Source organism: Diceros bicornis, chromosome 13, assembly GCF_020826845.1.
Source record: "Diceros bicornis minor isolate mBicDic1 chromosome 13, mDicBic1.mat.cur, whole genome shotgun sequence".
Lineage (NCBI taxonomy): Eukaryota > Metazoa > Chordata > Mammalia > Perissodactyla > Rhinocerotidae > Diceros > Diceros bicornis.
In genome coordinates this window covers 7,809,126-7,829,632 of record NC_080752.1, presented here as the reverse complement: position 1 = coordinate 7,829,632, position 20,507 = coordinate 7,809,126, and the positions used below count along the sequence as shown (strand labels likewise).

The following is a 20,507-nucleotide window of genomic DNA, read 5'->3' as shown; positions in this document are numbered from 1 at the left end:
GCACCAGACCCGGGACCAGACGCCCGGAGCACAGTGTCTGGACTCTTGCCACTTCAGTCCTTCATTCGTTTATTCTGCCTGCTTTTGGTTGTTTAGGTGCAAGGCAGTGAAATACAAAGAGGATGCAATAAGGTCCGGATGAGAGATCGGTTATGATATAGTATTTTGTCTTGCCGATTTACAAAGGGAGAAGGCAATGAGTGCTATGATGGCGGAGGCGTGTCTGCGATGCCAGGAGCACCCCTTCTAAAGGCTAGCGAGGCTGTTCATTGCCTTGATTCCCATCACCCAGAGTCGTGACAGGGACATTGAGACATTTCGACAGTCTGCTTGGTATCATGGTTACTTATGTTTATGATTATCACCCAGAACCTCATTGATAGCAGGAACCCCAGTTCCTAGCAACCTGGGTTCACGGGGTGGTTGTGAGGTTCACAGATGCTCATTCCACAAACACTGATTGAGTGCCTGGCGTGTCATGGGAATTGTGTTAGATACTGGGAATACAGTGATGACAAACACAGTCAAGGAACTCACGGAAAATAGACGTTTAAATACGTGTGCAATAAAGCCTGTAAAGGCAGAGATGAGCTGTACATGGTAGAGTGGAAGCACCTAAGGGGAAAGGAGTTGCTTCTGCCAGGAGGGTGGGAAGGGTTGGGAATGGCTTTTTAAGCAAGACGATTCTTGAACTGAGTCTTAAAAGTTTAATAGGTGATTACTAGGCACAGGAGAAAGACAACCTAAGAAGCAGGAATAGTGATACAGAGACCAGACTTATGAAACAGCTTGGTGCAGTTGGCACAGAAAGCTTTCATGATCTAGCCTCTTCCTGGTAATATCACACACTCCTATACTGCTTGTCATGGGATTAACATTATGTGTGCTTTACATAGATTAACTCATTTAATCTTCACAACAACTTTATGAAGTAGAAACTGTAATTATCCTCATCTTAGAAAATGAAGAAAACTGAGGGATAGAAAAGTTGTGTAGCTTGCTTTAGTTCACACAGCTAATACGTGGTAGAGCTGGAATTCACACGCAGGCAGTCTGGCTCAAGAGTCTGTGAACTTAACTGCCAGGCTATCTCCTAGAAACTGAGGACGTTGAGAGTTTTAAATGTCAGGCCCCTGGTCACATTGCCTGTAAGTGGTAGAACAAGAACTCAAACTCAGGTCTTTTGACACTTAAAGGTCCAGTGCTCCTTTCATAAAAACACCAAATGTGATGGGAGTTATACAGTGCCAAATTGAAGTTAAATTCCAATCTCAGGCAATGCTTGATGGAATCAAAATGACCATACCTTTAGATGTGGATGTTGTGCAAGAGCCTTCACTTTGTGCCTTGGGTGTACCAGCTGTAAGTGCTACAGTTTAGATATTGATGTGAGGGGCCCACAACTGATCATAATTATGGTAAAAGTGCAACATTATTTGCCAGTTTGGTGTTAAATAAATTTTTTTTTCTGAACATTGAATTTCACATTTTTATTAAAAAGTTTACATCATTTGTTGTAAGCCAAAGAGTACTTTTATTTTAAATCAATGAGAATTTATGACCTTTCACTGTGCCTCTGTTCTATAGTAGCTGCTGTAAAGAGATTCTTTTGAAGGTCATACAGGTTCGTTTATTACCTTGAGTTTGAAAAAAGGAATTAATTTGCTTTGTTTCTGCATTTAGGTTCTACAAATCTAGGTTCAGATATAAGCCTACATTTGTATTTATAGTGATATCTTTCATAGTTGGGAATAATGAGAAGATGGGAGCAGATGGCTGAATTATTGGAGGAATCTTAAGTCATTTCATACTTTTCAGAGACCTAATATACTTGTATTTGTGCTGTTAATTCTAGTCAGAAGTTTTAAAAATTTTTCAAGGAATAAGAACTCACATATCAGAAGCCCATTTGGTAAACTCTTACTCCTTCACGAGTCAGCTCAAGCATTGCCTTCCTGTCAAACCTTCCCTGTCTCTTCTAGGAAGACAGCTATTACCTTCACTATATGCCTACTGCATCTTGTATATATCCCTGCCATGGCACTAATGGTAGTATATTGTAATTTGCTGAATTTGTCTTCTCCACTTGGTTGTGAGCAACTCAAGGGCAAGGGCCAGATTTGTTTTATTCATATTCTTCCTCTAGCCCATCTCCCCAAGCTAGAGCTGAGAGTATATATCGGTGAGTAAGAGGAGAAGATAAAGGTGATGTTTATACTGCAGCTAACTAGCCTTTCTTACTCTGGTTATTGGAGTTGGAAGTGATGCATTTGACATAAGTAGGTACCAATAACTTAAAAATAGGATTAATACTGTGTGTGCTTTGCTTTTTGTTCTTTTTTTTATGTTATTTTTCTTTGTGATTGCAGTTTGTAAAAATGGAATTTCAAGCAGTAGTGATGGCAGTTGGAGGGGGATCACGGATGACAGACCTGACTTCCAGCATTCCTAAACCTCTGCTGCCAGTTGGGAACAAACCTTTAATTTGGTACCCATTGAACCTGCTTGAGCGTGTTGGATTTGAAGGTGAGCTATGGCAATGAGATGTACTCATAAAACTTTTAGGGTGTTTGATCCCAGTGATTTGTTAGTTATATGAGGGTGAGAGAGGATGAATGAGAGAAGACTAGGACTCAATGTTGACTGGAGACTGGCCTCTTTAAATTGGGAACATAGGAGTACTCTGTTGCTGTGTGAAAAAGATTGAGAAGATAACACTCAGTGTTACTATTTTAGAGCTGGTCTCCACAGTGATCTAAGATGAACCCTGTAAGGATATCAGAAAGAGCAGAGTAGGAATCCAAGCCTCATAGTCAATACTTGCTGAGAATCTGTGCCAGGTAATATATTAAGCACTTGGGTATAGAATTGAAAAGATAACTCAGGCCCTGATTTCCAGAACCTTAAAATCTGGTGGAGAGATGCACATGTATATAGATTATCGTTGTGTAATGTGATAAATGTTATAATAGAAGTACATTATAAGTCCTTGGGAATACAGAGTAAGTTGCTGTTTCTACTTGAGGAATTCAGGGAATGCTTCAAAGAGTAGCTGACCCTTGAATTTAGTCTTGAAAAATAGATTACCAGATCGACCAATGTGGAGAGAGCATTCCATGCAGAATAACATATGCAGAGATACAGAGTCATGATCAGCACAGCATGTTCTGGCAGCTGTTATTCATTCTATGTGGCTTTAATATAAAGTGTAAGGGGAAGGAGTAGATGTAATGAGAGAGATAAGCAGGGGTCATGTTATGAAGGGCCTTGTGTTCCATGCTGAGGAATTTAAATTTTTTTCCTGAAAGCACTGGGAAACCAATGAAAGTTTTAAACAAAGGTATAATATGGTTAGATTTGTATTTTAGCCACTCTAAGTCTTTTGCATCTTTATATAAATTTTAGAATTAGCTTATCAATTTCTACAAAAAGCATTGCTTGGATTTTGATTCGGATTGAATTGAATCCATAGATCAATGTTCATTAGGAAGAGAATTCACATCTTAACAGTATTGAGCCTTCAGATCCATGAGCATGGTATAGCTTTCCATTTATTTAGGTCTTCTGTAATTTCTCTCCGTATTTATACTTTTCAGTGTACTGGGCTTACACATTTTGTTAAATTTATCTCTAAGTAGTTTGTATTTTTGATACTGTTGTAAATGGTAATTGTTAAATTCCAATTTCCTGTTGTTTGTTGCTAGTACATAAAAATACAATTTTTTTATACTGATCTTATATCCTTCAATTTTGCTAAAGACACTTATTATTAATTCTCATAGCTTTTTGTAGATTCCTCAGGATTTTCTAGTTTGACCTAATTGACATTTATAGAACATTCCACCCAGTAAAACACAATACACATTCTTTTCAAGTGCTCAGAACTTTTACCAAGATAGACCATATTTTTGGAAATAAAACAGGTCTCAATAAATTTATAAGGATTAAAATCATACAAGATGTATTCTCTGACCACAGTAGAGTTAAATTAGAAATCAATAACATAAAGATATCAAGAGAATTCCTAAGTATTTGGAAATTAAAGCACACACTTCTATATAACCCATAGGTCAAAGAAGAAATCACAAGAGAAATTAGAAAATATTTTGAACTTAATGAAAATGAAAATGTATTAAAATTTGAGGGGTATAGCTAAAGCAGTGTTTAGAGGAAAATTTATAGTATAAGCACTATTATTAGAAAAGAAGAAATATCTCAAATTATCATCTAAGCTTCTACTTTGAGAAACTAGAAAAAGAGGAGCAAATGAAACCTGAGTAAGTAGAAAGAAGGGATAAAAAATATAATAGCGGAAATAAATGAGAGAAAACAAAAAACATTGGAGAAAATCAGTAAAACCAAAAGCTGGTTCTTTGGAAAAAAAAATCAATAGAATTGTTAAATCTCTAGTAAGATTGATCAGAAAAAAGAGAGAAGAGGGCCAGCCCAGTGGCATAGCAATTAAGTGTGCACGCTTCGCTCTGCGGCCCAAGGTTTGCAGGTTCGGATCCCAAGCGCGCAACGATGCGCCGCTTGTCAAGCCATGCTGTGGTGGCATCCCATATAAAGTGGAGGAAGATGGGCATGGATGTTAGCCCAGGGCCAATCTTCCTCAGCAAAAAGAGGAGGGTTGGCATTGGATGTTAGCTCAGGGCTAATCTTCCTCACACACAAAAAAAGAGAAGATACAAATTACTAATAACAGGAATGAGAGAAGGGACGTCACTACAGATCCTACAGACATTAAAAAGATAACAAGTGAATAATATAAACAACTTTATGGTCATAAATTTAACAACTTAGATTTGCATTTTTAAAAAATTGCATTGGAAGCTGTATGAAGAAACAGTTTGAGGGAGTCAAGACTACAAGCAGGGAGACAAGTTAGACGATTGATAGAAAAGTCCGCACCAGCAATGAAGAGGGCCTGAACTAAAGCAGTAGCACTAAGGATGGAGAATAGGGAACATTTGATAAAGTTGATGATTAATGGGGAGGGGGAGTGGAAAAGACAGAAGACTTCCCTCTACTTTTTGCTTGGGCAACTAGGTAGATGGTGATGCTAGTAATTAGGAAAGGGAATATGAGACAAAGAAAACGAAGGTGAGTTCAGCTTTGGCCATAGTGAGTTTAAGGTGTCCTGTAGTTAGATATGGCAAATCAGAGTACCAGATGGAGGTGGTACCAGATCCTGGGGCCCAGTCTTGTGATCCAGTGTTCATTCAACTATGAGAATTGCCTTCCTGAGACACACCCATGAACATGTCTATGCAGTAGTCTATGTGACATTGCTGTTAAGAGAGATGTTTTAGAAGAGATTTTCTTTTTAGAGCTCAATCTCACAGGTGAAGGACACACCATTTTTTTTTTTTTTTTGTGAGGAAGATCAGCCTTGAGCTAACATCCGTGCTAATCCTCCTCTTTTTGCTGAGGAAGACCGGCTCTGAGCTAACATCCATTGCCAATCCTCCTCCTTTTTTTTCCCCAAAGCCCCAGTAGATAGTTGTATGTCATAGTTGCACATCCTTCTAGTTGCTGTGTGTGGGACGCGGCCTCAGCATGGCCGGAGAAGTGGTGCGTCGGTGCGCGCCCGGGATCTGAACCCGGGCCACCAGTAGCGGAGCGCGCGCACTTAACCACTAAGCCACAGGGCCAGCCCAGGACACACCTTAATACACTTTAAAATATCCCACTTTCCTTTCATAATTCCTTATGGATTTGTTGTCTGTAACTTTTTTTTCTTTTTTACTTTTGCTATGTCTTTAATTATGCTTGGGGATGGCCTTTTGTGGTATATTTAATACCCACTACATAGAAAATTTCTTCTCACTGAAGCTCACTCAAAATTCGGAGAATGCCTCCTAAACATAGGATTCTGGAGCCAAGTCTATGTTCACTCTATTCGTGTTTTTCATGATTTTAGAGAAGTTAACATAACCCTGCTTAGCATTTGTCTCTCTTCACACAGAAGTGTCTTGGTCCAATTATTAGTCCCATGTTTGCAGTTACTCCTTTCACTCTATCCACTCGACCTAAAATGTCCTGTCCAACCTATGGAAATGTCCCCTTCTCTTTGAAATCCTAAACAGTATCAATCACCCTGTCCTGTATGCTTTCATTACACTTTGTTTTTCTGTCTCAGTACCTCTCAAGGCCTGTTTTATGCTGTGTAGTTAGTGGCATGGGAGACTGATCTCCCTGAGAGCAGGTACTGTGTCTATTCATCTTTGTAACATCAGCATTTTACATACAGTATGTACTAAAGAAATTTTTGTTGTATTTGAATTCATTATCGCCTACCACAGAGGCCACCTCTTCCATGAAGCCTTCCTTGGTTAATCATTTCCATGTCTAATTTCTCCATTTTTTTTTTAAAGGAAATGAAATTAGTTTTTATTTATTTATTTATTTATTTATTTATTGTGTGTATGTGTGTGTGTGAGAGAGAGAGAGAGAGAGAGAGAGAGAGGAAGATCAGCCCTGAGCTAACATCCATGCCAATCCTCCTCTTTTTGCCGAGGAAGACTGGCCCTGAGCTAACATCCGTGCCCATCTTCCTCCACTTTATATGGGACGCCACCACACTATTGCCTGACAAGTGGTGTGTGGGTGCACGCCTGGGATCCGAACTCGGGCTGCCAGCAGCGGAATGCGCACACTTAACTGCTGTGCCACAGGGCCGGCCCTTAATTTCTCCACGTTAACCTTTCTTTTTGGGGGGGCAGGAGGGCGGGGGGAGGAAGATTGGCCCTGAGCTAACATCTGTTGCCAATCCTCCTCTGTTTTTGCTGAGAAAGACTGGCCCTGGGCTAACATTGTGCCCATCTTCCTTTACTTTATATGTGGGACGCCTGCCACAGCATGGGTTGATAAGCGGTGCGTAGGTCTGTACCTGGGATCCGAACCTGCGAACCCTGAGCCACTGAAGCGGAGCAGGCGAACTTAACCACTACGCCACCAGGGGCCCCTCATCTTAACGTTTCTTAAGAATAGGAACCATGTTGAGTTCATTTGCCAATTCTCAGTGCCTGTTTGTCTTTTGCATATTAAATGTATTTGTATTTATTGGATGAATGAGTTAAACTAGGGGAGAAGAAGAAAGAAGAAGGAAGGAAGGAAGGTTAAATGATTTGAAAAAGAGAGAAAGAGGAAAAGGGAAGAAAATAGAAAAGAATGATACAATGAAAGAGACAGAGAATTGTGACCTGGAGCACTATTATGGAACAAGTAGAAATTGTTCCCCTTTAGAGATGCTAAAATCCGATCTACAGACATCAGCAACACGTGTTATGTTGCAGTGGCTTACATTACCCTACCAAAGACCCATAACAAAACTCCAAGTTTGCTGTCATTGGTTGATAGCTCCATGGATGAGGTGAAGATACCTGTTATGTGGAAATTGCCTCTTACTAGGGTTCCTTGTGATCCTCAGTGAAGCACTAATGACTACCTGGTGGGAAATGGTGATAGCTCTTTCTTTGTGATAATGGTGGTAACTCTTTCTTCATTTTTAAATGAAGATTTAAAATGTGATCCCATTTGTATATGCTTTGACAAATGTTCTTCTGAATTCTCTTTTTAATAATTTTATTTATTTATTTTTGTCCCCCCAAAGCCCCAGTAGATAGTTGTATGTCATAGCTGCACATCCTTCTAGTTGCTGTATGTGGGACGTGGCCTCAGCATGGCCGGATAAGCGGTGCGTCGGTGCGCACCCGGGATCTGAACCCGGGCCGCCCGCAGCGGAGTGCGCGCACTTAACTGCTAAGCCACGGGGCCGGCCCTCTTCTGAATTCTTTACATCAGGAAGAAGTGGCACATAACATATTAGTGTGGACTCTAATCATACAGACCTGAGTTTTATCTTGGGTCTGTTGCTTACCAGTCGTGTGACCCTGAACAAAGTCTCTTAATATCTTTTAGTCCAAGTTTCCTCATTTGTAAATGAGATTGTTGTAAGAATTAATTGAGGGAACGCGTGTAAAATACGTTGAAATAGCTCAATAATATTAGCTGTTATTATTAAATCTAGAAATGGAACAAATCTAATCAAAATAGTGAAACCATTGCCTAAATGAATGACAGTTTTTGCGTTTTTCCTTCTTTTTTTTCATGCTATAGAAGTCATTGTTGTTACAACCAGGGATGTCCAAAAGGCTCTATGTGCAGAATTCAGGATGAAAATGAAGCCAGATATTGTGTGTATTCCTGATGAAGCCGACATGGGAACTGCAGATTCTCTGCGCCGCATATATCCAAAACTTAAGGTGAAAAACTGTTTCTCGGTTTTTATTGTTTATTCAAGGTAAATATCATCTTATGTTTTCCCAGTGCATTACGGTTTACAGTACTTTCTTTCTTTTTTTTTTTTTTTTGTGAGGAAGATCAGCCCTGAGCTAACATCCATGCCAATCCTCCTCTTTTTGCTGAGGAAGACTGGCCTGAGCTAACATCCATGCCCATCTTCCTCCACTTTATATGGGATGCCGCCACAGCATGGCCTGACAAGCGGTGCGTCAGTGCACGCCCAGGATCCGAACCCGGGCTGCCAGCAGCAGAGGGCGTGCCCTTGACCACTATGCCACGGGGCCAGCCCCTACAATACTTTCTTAAAAATATATTCTTGTATAACGTACTTTGTCGCCCATGTACTCTGCAACTGCTTTTTATTTAGACATTTAGTTGTCACAGTCACTGGTTTCTCATATTTTTGAGTAATAGTACATCCTTATTAAAAAAAAGATATACTTCAAAAGATTCTATTTATATGAAGTTCATAAACAAGCAAAATTAATATATAGTGACAGAAATCAGAGCGGCAGTGAACTCTGCAGATGAGAAATTGACTGGAAAGAAGTTCAAAGGAACTTTCAAAAATTCCAGACCCCCCAGATTATAATATTTGAACTTTTAGTCTCTGATTACGAAACTAACAAGGCCATGTGGATATGAGGACACAGTCTCCCCAGTGGACTGTGGCCCATAAACGGAGAAAGATCCTCCGTAAAATGTTCTGAAATTGATGTCCTTTGTAAGAAATTCTTTCTGTGTGATAGTGTTGCCGTCTTGCTTGAACTGGGGGTCAGACTTTCTCCTGCTATTTCTGGTGACTGCAAATAGATGTATTAATATTTTCAGCCTACCTATGCACTAGAGAACAAAAAATTAATGTAGATATGTACATGGCCTTTCCTCCTACTTTATTGGAGAATAATTTATACACAGTAAAATACACAGATATTAAGTATACAATTTGATGAGTTTTGACAAATACGTACACCCAGGTTATCATTACCCAAATCTAGAACATTTCCGTCACCGCTGAAAGTTCCTTTGTGCTTCATTTTAGTCAGTCCCCACCTCCAGGGTGAACTGCGCTTCTGATTTCAGTCACCATGTATTAATTTTGCTTGTTCATGAACTAGATTTAAATGGAATCACACAATTTTATTCTGGTTTCTTTTGTTCAGTGTAATATTTTTCAGATTCATTCATATTATTGCAGATATAACTAGTTCTTTTTTATTGCTGAGTAGTAGTTCATTGAATAAATATATCACTATTTACCCATTTTCCTGTTGATGGTCATTGGATTGTTTCTAATTTTTGAATATTATGAGTAAAGCTGTTATGAACATTGTTCAGCAAGTCTTTTTGTGAAAATATTCTAGGCTGTAGGGTGTACTTTATTAGAAACTGCCAAATAGTTTTCCAGGTAGTTTACATTTCCATTAACATTGTATAAGAATTATATTTGTTCATATCTTCATCAGCACTTGGTATTGTTAATCTTTTTAATTTTAACCGTTCTAGTGGGTATGTATGTAGTGGTATTTCATTGTGGTTTTTTTTTTTGTGAGGAAGATCAGCCCTGAGCTAACATCCATGCTAATCCTCCACTTTTTGCTGAGGAAGACCGGCTCTGAGCTAACATCTACTGCCAATCCTCCTCCCTTTTTTTCCCCAAAGCCCCAGTAGATAGCTGCATGTCATAGTTGCACATCCTTCTAGTTGCTGTATGTGGGACGCGGCCTCAGCATGGCCGGAGAAGCAGTGCGTCGGTGCGCGCCCGGGATCTGAACCCGGGCTGCCAGTAGCGGAGCGCGCGCACTTAACCGCTAAGCCACGGGGCTGGCCCCTCATTGTGGTTTTAATTTGAATTTTTCTGATAGTAATGATGCTGACCACCTTTTCATGTGATTATTGGCCATTCGTGTTTCTTCATGGAGTGTCTGTTTGAGGCATTTGCCTGTTTTTTAATTGTTTCCCTTTTTATTATTGATTATAGAAATTCTTTATATATTCTAGATGCAAATCTTTTGTCAGATATGTGTTGTAAATATTTTCTGCCAGTCTTTGGCTTGCCTTTTCACTTTCTTAATGGTGTCTTTTGATGACCAGAAGTTTTAATGTTGATGAAATCCAGATTACTAATTTTTTTCTTTTATGGCTAGTACTTTTTGTGTCCTGAGAAATCTTTGCTTACCCCAAGCTTGTAAAGATACTCTTTTGTGTTTGCTTCTAAAAATGTTAGAGGTTTAGCTTTTATATTTAGGTCTATAACCCATCTTGATTTCATTTGGTATGTGGTGTGAGATAGGGATAAAGATTTACTTTTTTCTGTATGGATAGTCGGTTGTTCTGGCACCGTTTTTTAAAAAGACTTTCCTTTCCCCATTGAATTGCACTGGTGCCTTAGTTGAAAATCAGTTGACCATATATGTGTGGTCTATTTCTGTCCTTTTTATTTTGTTCCTTTGGTCTATTTGTCTATCTTTACTTCAATACTACATTCAATAACATCTTGATTATTTTAACTTTATAGTAGGTCTTGAAATCGATTAATGTAAATCTGCCAACTTTATTCCTTTTCCTTAAGATTGTCTTGGCTATGCTAAGTCCTTTGGATTTCCATATAAATTTTAGAATCAGTTTGTCAGTTTCTACAAAAAGAGCTATTTGGAATTTTGATTGGAGTTGCATTGAATCTATAGATCAATTTGGGAAGAATTGACATCTTCCAATCCTTGAACATTTATGTATTTAGGTTTTCTTTAATTTTTATCAATATTATTTTATAATTTTCAGTGTAGAGGTTTTGAACATTCTTGATAAATTTATTCCTAGGTAAATGTTTTTAATGATATTGTAACTGGTATTTTTAGTTCTATTTTCCAATTGTTTATTGCTTGTATATAGACATACAATTGATTTTCCTATATTGGCCTTGTACCTTGTGACCTTGTTAAATTATAGATTCTTTAGTATTTTCTCTATATATCATCATGTTGCCTGTAAATAAAAACAATATTATATCTTCCTTTTTAATCTTTATGCATTTTTTTCTTTTTGTTGTCTTATTGCCTCAGCTAGGGCATCCAGAGCAATGTATGTATACATTTCCATTCACTTTTTGGCCTCTCTTTTTGTTTTTCTATGCTTCCACCCAATAGGCTTTGGGCTTCTGATTGGGGATTTCCAATACCATAATGTTGGGTGTGTTACTTTCTGGAGTGCATCTGCTTATTTCTTTAAGGAAGATTATGGGGCATTTCACTAGGGTAATGAGAAGAGAATTCTGTTATTTCACAGGGATAGATACCAGGTTTACCAAGATTAATATTATTAGAGTTTTTAGTGGTCTTCTCAGGGGCTGTTTTAGCTGCTGTCTAAAAGTTTAGGATGGAAGTATAAGCTCTTTTTGTTCCCTAATCTCTAAATCTTAAAAATGTTATTTTTGGCCTAGCCTGGAACTGGAGCTCCTGGGAGTCGCATGCAAATGAGTTCCTATAACTCTTAGAGGCTTGAGAAGTAATAGTAGCAACTATTAATAGGAGAGGGCAAGAGGAATAGAGTAAAGTAACTGCCAAAAGGACATTTTACTCCCAAGTTACTGCCTCTTCTTATGGTTTTGATCATTTACTCCTTATTTTAGGGCTTCTCTTTGCATCTAAGATCGGAATCCTCATTAAGTCATTCTGCACAGTCTCATTTCTTTTCCTGCCTTACTTTTTTGTTTCCACATCATTTACACAGCATCCTTTACATATAATCCTGCCTCTGAGCCTTCTCAAGCTGTGACTTTGGCTAGCAAGTCTCTGCTGTCTTTGCTGTCTCTACTTGGTTTCTCCTATACCAATGGCTCCTGAAATCCTGGCTTCACATCAGCTTGCATTCCAACCAGAGTAGAAGACAACAAAGCTAACCTGTGGAGGAACATAAGTAGACTCCTAAATAGCCATTAAGAACAAAGTAAAACTTGAGTTAAGCCAAAATTCAGTACTGTCTTGTTGGGATCAACATAAACTTGTAGGAAGGGCAGAGGAAATACATATAAACAGTTGAAGAAAGTGAGACAGCCTGAGAAGTGTTTCTTAAGGGTTGTCAGGGACTCTCTAAAGGAGAAAGTTGTACCCCCAGACTGTGCCATGGTTTAAAAGCAATGCCCCTTTGAACCAATTTAGTTCTCTTCTCCTGTGCCCACAAAGCAGCCTTCTAACCATTTGGAGACTCTTTTGGTCTGTTTTTAATAAGATTTGAGGCAAGATAAGAATATTCCTTTTGAGAGTTTTGGGTTTATTAGCTTTTGGTTCTTTTATCTTTACCCACTTCCTCCAGATTGAGTTCCCCAGGTATTACTGTGAGGTTATCTCATGTGGCTTCTGCTTTTCTCAGAGAAAGACCACAGTAGTATATTAGCTTTATTTGGCTTTTTTGTTTAAAATATATTTCACCATTTTAATTTATAATTTTTTTCATTTACATTGCATTTGCTAAATGTATTGCAGTCCTGCCTGTATGTGGAAACTTCCAACATGTGTGCTTATGGGATATTGAAGCTGGACATTATATTTGCTATGTTATGTTTTTTCAACTAAAGAACACATATTTCATTTGATTTTATTCTTCTGGCACTGTTTTCTACTTCATTTTGCCTTATCTCATCCCACAATTTTACTGATTTACTGGCTTCTCACTTTTTATTTCGGCTGCCCAAACCTCTTTCCCTGACTTATCAAGAGAGATTGGCTCATTCATTCTCCCAGGCCCTGGGTGAGTGAGCTCCATTATTATAACTGGTGTTGGTAATGTGAAAGTTCTTAGATTTTGTATTTTCTCCATGATAGTGTTTCATATTTGTTGATGAATGATTCAGTCTTATCTGTGTCTGAACTCATTCATTTAGCAAATACTTATTCAGAGTCAACTAATAATAATGCTTATAATTGCTATTTATTAAGCACCAATTGTGGACCATAGCTTTTTTTTTAACTTTTTATTATGGAAAATTTCAAACATACAGAAGTAGACAGAATGTTGCCCATCTATCTGTCACCCAGCTTCAACATTTATCAGTCCATGGCAAATCTTATTTCATCTGTATCTCCAGCCAACTTGCTCACTCTCGTGTTCTTTTGAAGCAAATCTCAGACATCATATTAGTTTATCTGTAAATATTTCTGAATATTGCTAAGATGGGGGCTCTTTAAAAAATAAAAATAAAACTATAATACCATTATAGCATATAAAAAACCAAATTAATAATAATCTTTTAGTATCATCAAATATTCAATCAGGTTATTAGTTTTCAGTTGCCTCATAAATATAATTTTAAAAGGGTTTTTAGTGTGTTTATTTAAACAGGAAGCAGATAAGGACTACACATCACAAGTGGTTGAAATGTCTCTTTTAATATGTAGGTTTTCCCTCCATCTCTTTTTTTTCTTTTCTTATGGTTTATTTGTTGAAGAAACTGGGCCTTTTTCTTGTAGAGTTGCCCACAGTCTGCATTTTGTTGGTTGCAACCCTGTGGTGTCGTTTAGTAAGTGTTCCTCTTTATATATTTTCTGTAAATTGGTAGTTGGACTTAGAGGCTCAATTAAATTCAGGTTTAAATTTTTTTGGCAAGACTGTTTGATAGTTGGTGGTGTGTTCTTCTATCTGGAGGCACATAATTTTCTGATTGTCTCCCTTTTTGTGCTGTTAGCAGCTGTTAGTCATTGCCACCAGTCCCTAGTCCTTGTCTCTCCAGTCATTTGGCTATCTGAAGCTTATTTCTAGTAGATTCTTTGAGAAGTGCTCATGATATCAGGGTTCAACAGATTATCTGTAGCCTTTATATTTCTAAGCCAATTTATATGGATATAAAATCTTTGACTCACATTTTGTCCCTAAATATCTTAAATGTATTCTTTCATTGTCTTCTGTTGTAAAGTGTTGCTGTCAAAAAAGTCCAAGTAAGGGTCAGCCCCGTGGCCTAGTGGTTAGGTTCGGTGCGCTCCACTTTAGCGGCCTGGGTTCAGTTCCTGGGTGCAGACCTACACCACTTGTTGGCGGCCATGCTGTGGCAGCAACCTACATACAAAATAGAGGAAGATTGGCACAGATATTAGCTCAGAGCAGATCTTCCTCAGGAAAAAAAATAGTCCAAGTGAAAATCTGCGTTTTTCCCCCTTATGAGTGACTTGGTCCTTTTGTCTGGATTCCCAAAGGAGTTTTTATTTTTCTTTAAAGTCTTGTGGGTTTACTACATAATCTGTCCATTGATTTTTCTGAATCACATTTTCTAGGTATGTAATATGTCCTTTTCCTCTGAAGTTTTAGTCTTTTTTTATTATCAGAGAAGTTTTCTAGAATTACAATTTTACGTATTTGTTCTGTTTCGTTGTTTTGGTTTTAGTCTTTGCAACTCTTACACATTTGCTGGAGCTTTGTGCTTATCTTCTGTTTCTGTTACTTTTCCTCAAATCCTTTTTATCTATTTCTTTTTTAATTTTAGGATTTTCTTCCTTTTTTACATTCTGTTTCCTTTAAGGCATTATGAGTTGTGTTTTATTCACTCTTGTATTCTTCCTAGTTTAGCTGTTATTTCTGAAATGATTTTTCTGTTTTTTTCTAATTCATTCATGAGTCCTGTCATCTCATTTCTTAGTTTTTTTTGCTGAGGAAGATTAGCCCTGAGCTAACACCGTTGCCAATATTTCTCATTTTTTGCTTGAGGAAGATCAACCCTCCTCTACTGTGCCAGTCCTCCTCTACTTTATATGTGAGTTGCCACCTCAGCATGGCTGACAAGTGGTGTAGGTCCATGCCCAGGAGCTGAACCCGCGAACCCAGGCTGCCTAAGTGGAAGGCGCCAAACTCAACCACTACACCATGGGGCCGGCCCCAACGTTTCTTACTTTTCTAATTCAGATTTATGTTGTTCTTTTACATCTTCTATCATTTTCTTATTTTAAGATTTTTTTTGGAGATACTAGACTATAGATTTAATCTGTTTTGTGAGCATGTCTTTCTGACATATGCTTTCATTGTACAGATGTTATTGTAGCTTTTATTGTTATCTTTTTCATAAACCCCTTGTATAAAATTTGACTGTAATCTTTTTCTATTGTTAATTTTTACCTGACATTAGTTTTCCTAAATTTTTAGAAGGGAAGAGTGAGTCAGGATAGCTTTTCTAGCTTCATAGCTCTGGAGTCCCCTCTTTTGAGATCTTCCTCCTCTGCTCTATTATCTCCATTTTATCTGGCCTTTCTCTTTCCTTTGCACTGATTGTTCCTGTCTTGCTCATTTTGGATTCTGTTCCCAGCCATTTCTCCTCAGTACAGGGCTTCCTTTTGAAAATGAGTATTGGTTTGTTAGTTTTGAGAGTTCATAGAGCCAGGACTACTCCAGCCCCTTCAAACCTTACTGAGAATAGATAAGGGAACTGTCTTAGGAGAGTTTACTGGAAGAGTTAGTGATTGAACCTGGGTCTCTTACTTCAAAGCCTATGCTCTTAACTATCATACTGTGCTATACGTGCTTATGTCTGAGATAGAGTTAAGAATAGAATATATACTTTATCCTGTAGGGATACTTTCAAGGATCATTAACAGGTTATTATTTTAGAAATATCACTGCATAAGTGAGGAGAACCAGAGAGACCACTGGGAGACTATTGCAGTAATCCTGATAAGAAATGATAAAAGACCAAACCAAGGCAATGGCAGTGGTAGCGGAGAGATGGGGACAAATTGGAGAATATTTAGGAGAACTTTATGCTAATTAATTAGATGTGGGAGAATAAAGAGAGGGAGAAGTTAAGCTTGACTCCCAGGTTTCTAACAAGTGCAACTGGATGGATAGTGGTGGCATTCACATAGTTAAAGGCTGCAGAACAAGGAATAGGTTTATAGGGTAATAGGATGTGTAACTACATTTAGTTTACTATTTGTTAATATACTGTGTATACTATAGTTATGTATACTATGCCTTTGCAGTTCCACAAATTTGAATACTTGCACATCTATCTGGAATATCTTCAGTTCCCTCTATCCTTATCTAAATAACTAATTCCTGATGATCTGTCTTAGCCTGGATTTCCCCCAAAAAGCAGAGCCTTAGATAAGGGTATGTGTACGGGTAACTTATTTTGAGAAGTAATCCCAAGGAACAGAAGTGGGATTTGGAGAGAGTGACATAGGGAAAGAGGGAAAGCCAATCTAAGTGTGTGTTAGACTTGGTTACCACTGTGGACAACCGAAGCTCCGTTCCATTGGAGACCTCCTAAGGGGCCGTGTGGAATATACCTCAGGCTAATTGCCCAAGACTCGGAAGCGAGGAGTATTTATTCACTGGCTTCGTTTCCACATTGGTCAAAGGTTGCCCCATGGGTATAAATTTCCTCACACTTCAAAGTTTGTGTGTGTGCCAGAATGGCTGAGTAGGTTCCCACAAGTATGCCATGTGGCGGTGGCTGGAAGTCTCAGCAGAAAATGAGAGATGATTGGTGCACAGAGTGCAGTGCTGTCAGGTTACACAGCTAATTGCCAGAGCAATGGCTGGAATAAAAAGATGAGCCCACAGAATGTGAGATGGGTCACAAGAGATGTCTTATTCATAATTTTTCAGGATTTGGCTAAAACTTCATTGCCTCTAGAAGCCTTTCTTAACCTCCAAGCCTAGATTAATTGTCCCTCCTAATTGTTTCCTGAGTACCCCTGTGCCTATCCTTATAAGATAGCATTTTTATATAATACGGTATTGTAATTCCTATTACTTATCTGTTTCCCTCTCTTCCTATCTCTTGATAGAATGGGATAAAATTAGACTCCAAAGGAACAATTTTTTTATTTCAGATGAGAGAACCTAAAGGACAGTAAAGGATTAGATCAGTCACTTTAAATATTAAAGGCTGTAAGGACCTAGACAGTTGGGATTTTATCTTATTCATTGTGGAATCTATAATGCCACCACAGAGTTTGGCACTTATTATGGGTTAAATTATATATATTTCTGAATGGATGAATGAATGATGACTGACTGACTGAAGGAATGAATAAGTTGATGGATAAACAAAGATTAGTTGAGTTTTAGACTTGTTAAGAATTAGATTCAAGTGCAATATCTAGCAGGTAGTTGATAAACTTATGTAGAATTCAGGAAGAAGATGTGAGCTGATGATATAGGTCTAAGAGCCATCAGCTTATAAGTGATAGCTGAAGCTATGAATGTGAACCATCTTTCCCACAAGAATGAGTAGAGCAAATTAAAAAAAAAAGACAGGGTACAGAGGGCCTGAGGAAATACCAATATTTAATAGACAAGTAGAAGAGGACCCTCTGAAAGAGTTGAGAGACACTCATGACCATGGATATTTTAAAATAATAGATAAATAATAACTAATACATACCTGTGGTTCAAACATAAAAAAATATAAAAAGGTTTACAGTGAAATGTTTCCTTCCCTTCTCTACCAACTACCCAGGTCTCCGTATTAGCAACCACTGTTATCAGTTCCTTTTTTTTCTTTTGCAGCTATATGCAGCACTTTATTTTCGGGTACTGTGTTAAACATTTTATTTATTTTATTATTTTTTTATTGAAGTATAGTTGACATACGATATTCTGTTAGTGTCAGATGTATAAATAGTGATTTGACATTTGTTTACGTTAAAAAATGATCACCCTGGTAAGACTAGTAACCATCTGTCATCATACACAGTTATTACAGTATTGTTAACTATATTCCCTGTGCTGTGCATTACATCTCATGACTCATTTGTTTTCTGACTGGAAGTTTGTACCTCTTAATCCCCTTCACCTATTTCACCCTTCCTCCCCTCTGGCAACCACCAGTTTTTTCTCTGTATCTATGAGTCTGCTTCTGTTTTGTTTTGTTGTTATTAGTTTCTTATACTTGGAGAGTTTTTTTTTTTTTTTTGAGGAAGATAGGCACTGAGCTAACATCTGTTGCCAGTCTTCCTCTTTTTTTTTTTTTTTTTCTTTTTTCTCCCCAAAGCCCCAGTACATAGTTGTATATCCTAGTTGTAGGTCCTTCTAGTTCTTCTATGTGGGACACCATCAGCATGGCTTGATGAGCTGTGAGTAGGTCCTCGCCCAGGATCTGAGCCGGCAAACCTCGGGCTGCCAAAGCGAAATGCCACCAGGCCGGTCCCTGAGGGTATTTTTAAGATGGAAGCAACTTGAACATTTGTATAAGAGAGCAAAAAGGCCAGTGGAGAAGTACAGAAGAAAGGAGATAAATGATGGATGAGGTTCTCAAGGAGACAAGTAGGAATGAAGGAACAGTTTTGGGTAGGAGGAAGGCTACATCTTCCACTGAAATGAGAGGACAGAAGAGAAGGAAAGACTCAAATGCAGATCAGGAAGGAGAAACAGGAATTAAAATAATTCACTCCTTTGGCCTCTATATTCTCAATGAAGTAGGAGGCTGAGTTTTCTAATGTGGAGAGAGGAAGGTGATGGGATTGTGACCTGTAAGTAATGAAGCTTTAGAATTGCTACTGGAAAATGGGAGAGAGCTGACTAGGGACACTGAGAAGGAGATCTAGGCAACATCAGGGGCGTAGCTGAGGTTGAAGAGTATAAATTTCTAATTACTGCAGTTAGTACAGTAGTGGGTTTTTTTTCTTTCTTCTTTTTTTTCCCCTTTCACTGTTGCTCAGGTGTCTAGGTGTTGAGGAGAAGACATGTTTGCATTAATCAGGAGTATGCGCAAGGTCAGCATTTGTACCCACTGGAGAGTGGGGAAAACTGAGGAAGAATGAGATACGGCTAAGGGCTTGATGGACAAATGCCTGCTTCCTCTTCTTCCTGATATGAGCTTAGCAGAATCTCTTCAGATTGGATCTAGGTCCTGAGAGTTTATCCATTCCTTTTCTGTGGAACAGCTATATTGCTTTCATTTCTTTCACTATATATAGTGCTGCAGTGCACCAGTTTCTTTGTGCTCTTGTTGTGAAGGTAGACCGTAGAAGTGATGTGTGGATTGTAAGGTCTGTGCATCTCCAACTTTAGTAGATATTGGCAAATTGTTCTTCAAAGTAGTCATACTAGTCTACATTCCCACCAGAAGTATGAATTAGAGTTCTGGTTTCTCCCTGTCCTCACTAACAATTGGTGTTCTCAGACTTTTAAATTTTCGATAATGTGTTTGGTGTGAAATGGTACCTCATTGTTCATTTAATTTTGCATTTTCTTGATTATATGAGGATTTTTTGCTAGGTATATTGGCCATTTTCCTTTTCAGTGAATTTTCTGTTTATGTCCTTTGCCCGTTTTCTGCTTGGGTTGTTTGTCTTTTTCTTACTAATCTGTATATACTCTATATATTCTTTATTCTAATCCTTTGCCAGTTACATGGGTTGCATTTTTTCCTCCAGTCTGTCACCTCTCTTTTCTCTTTGCTTACAGTATCTTTTGTCATACAAAAGTCTTGGGTTTTTTTGCAGTTAAATAGATCAGTCTTTTCCTTTATGGTTGCTGCTTTTTGTATCTTAGTTAAAAATGGCGTAATGATAGGCTCCTGCCAGGTAAAAGCTTTATAATTTGCTTTTCATATTTGGACTTTTAAACCAGTATTTATATTTGTGATATGAAATAGATATCTAATTTTATCTTTTTTCCAAATGAATAGTCAGTTATCCCAGCACTATTTATTGAATTTTCCCTCCCTGATTTATACCAAACTCCACATATACACGGGACTATTTCTAAGCTTTCTGTTCTGTTCCACTGGTCTAGTTGTCTGTTCCTTCACCAATACCCTATTATTTTAATTATCATAGCTTTATAGAAATTCTATCTAGTAAGTTGACTCCCCTTTACCTCACCTTATTATTATTTTTCTTTAAAGTTATCTTGGCTATTCTTCGCTTCTGACATATGAATTTTAGTATCAGCCTTGAAAAATCTGTCTTGGTGTTTGATTGGAATTACAGTGATCTTCAGATTAATTTGGGAGAGTTGACGTTTTATAATACTGAGTCTTTCTATTCCTTGAACATAATACAGTAGTCCCCCCTTATGTGTGGTTTTGCTTTCTGTGGTTTCAGTTACCAGGGGTCAACTGCAGTCCAAAAATATTAAATGGAAAATTCCAGAAGTAAACAATTCATAAGTTTTAAATTGTGCACGCTGTTCTGAGTAGTGTGATGAAATCTTGAGCTGTCCTGCTCCATCCCACCTGGGATGTGAATCATCTTGTTGTCCGGCAGATC

General features: G+C 38.1%; 1 protein-coding gene across 3 annotated transcripts in view; it reads left to right on the top strand.

Annotated features, from left to right (window-relative positions):
* EIF2B3 (eukaryotic translation initiation factor 2B subunit gamma) overlaps positions 1–20,507 on the top strand; it is a 143,110-nt gene that overhangs the window by 375 nt on the left and 122,228 nt on the right. For 2 of the 3 annotated variants that reach the window (XM_058552232.1, XM_058552233.1), the window contains exons 2-3: positions 2,370–2,526; positions 8,122–8,267. In XM_058552232.1, coding sequence (XP_058408215.1) covers positions 2,379–2,526; positions 8,122–8,267 — 294 coding nt within the window. In that variant the 5' untranslated portion in view covers positions 2,370–2,378. Of the gene's footprint in view, positions 1–14; positions 342–2,369; positions 2,527–8,121; positions 8,268–20,507 lie in introns of those variants that run through there. The other variant, XM_058552231.1, reaches the window with a different exon arrangement.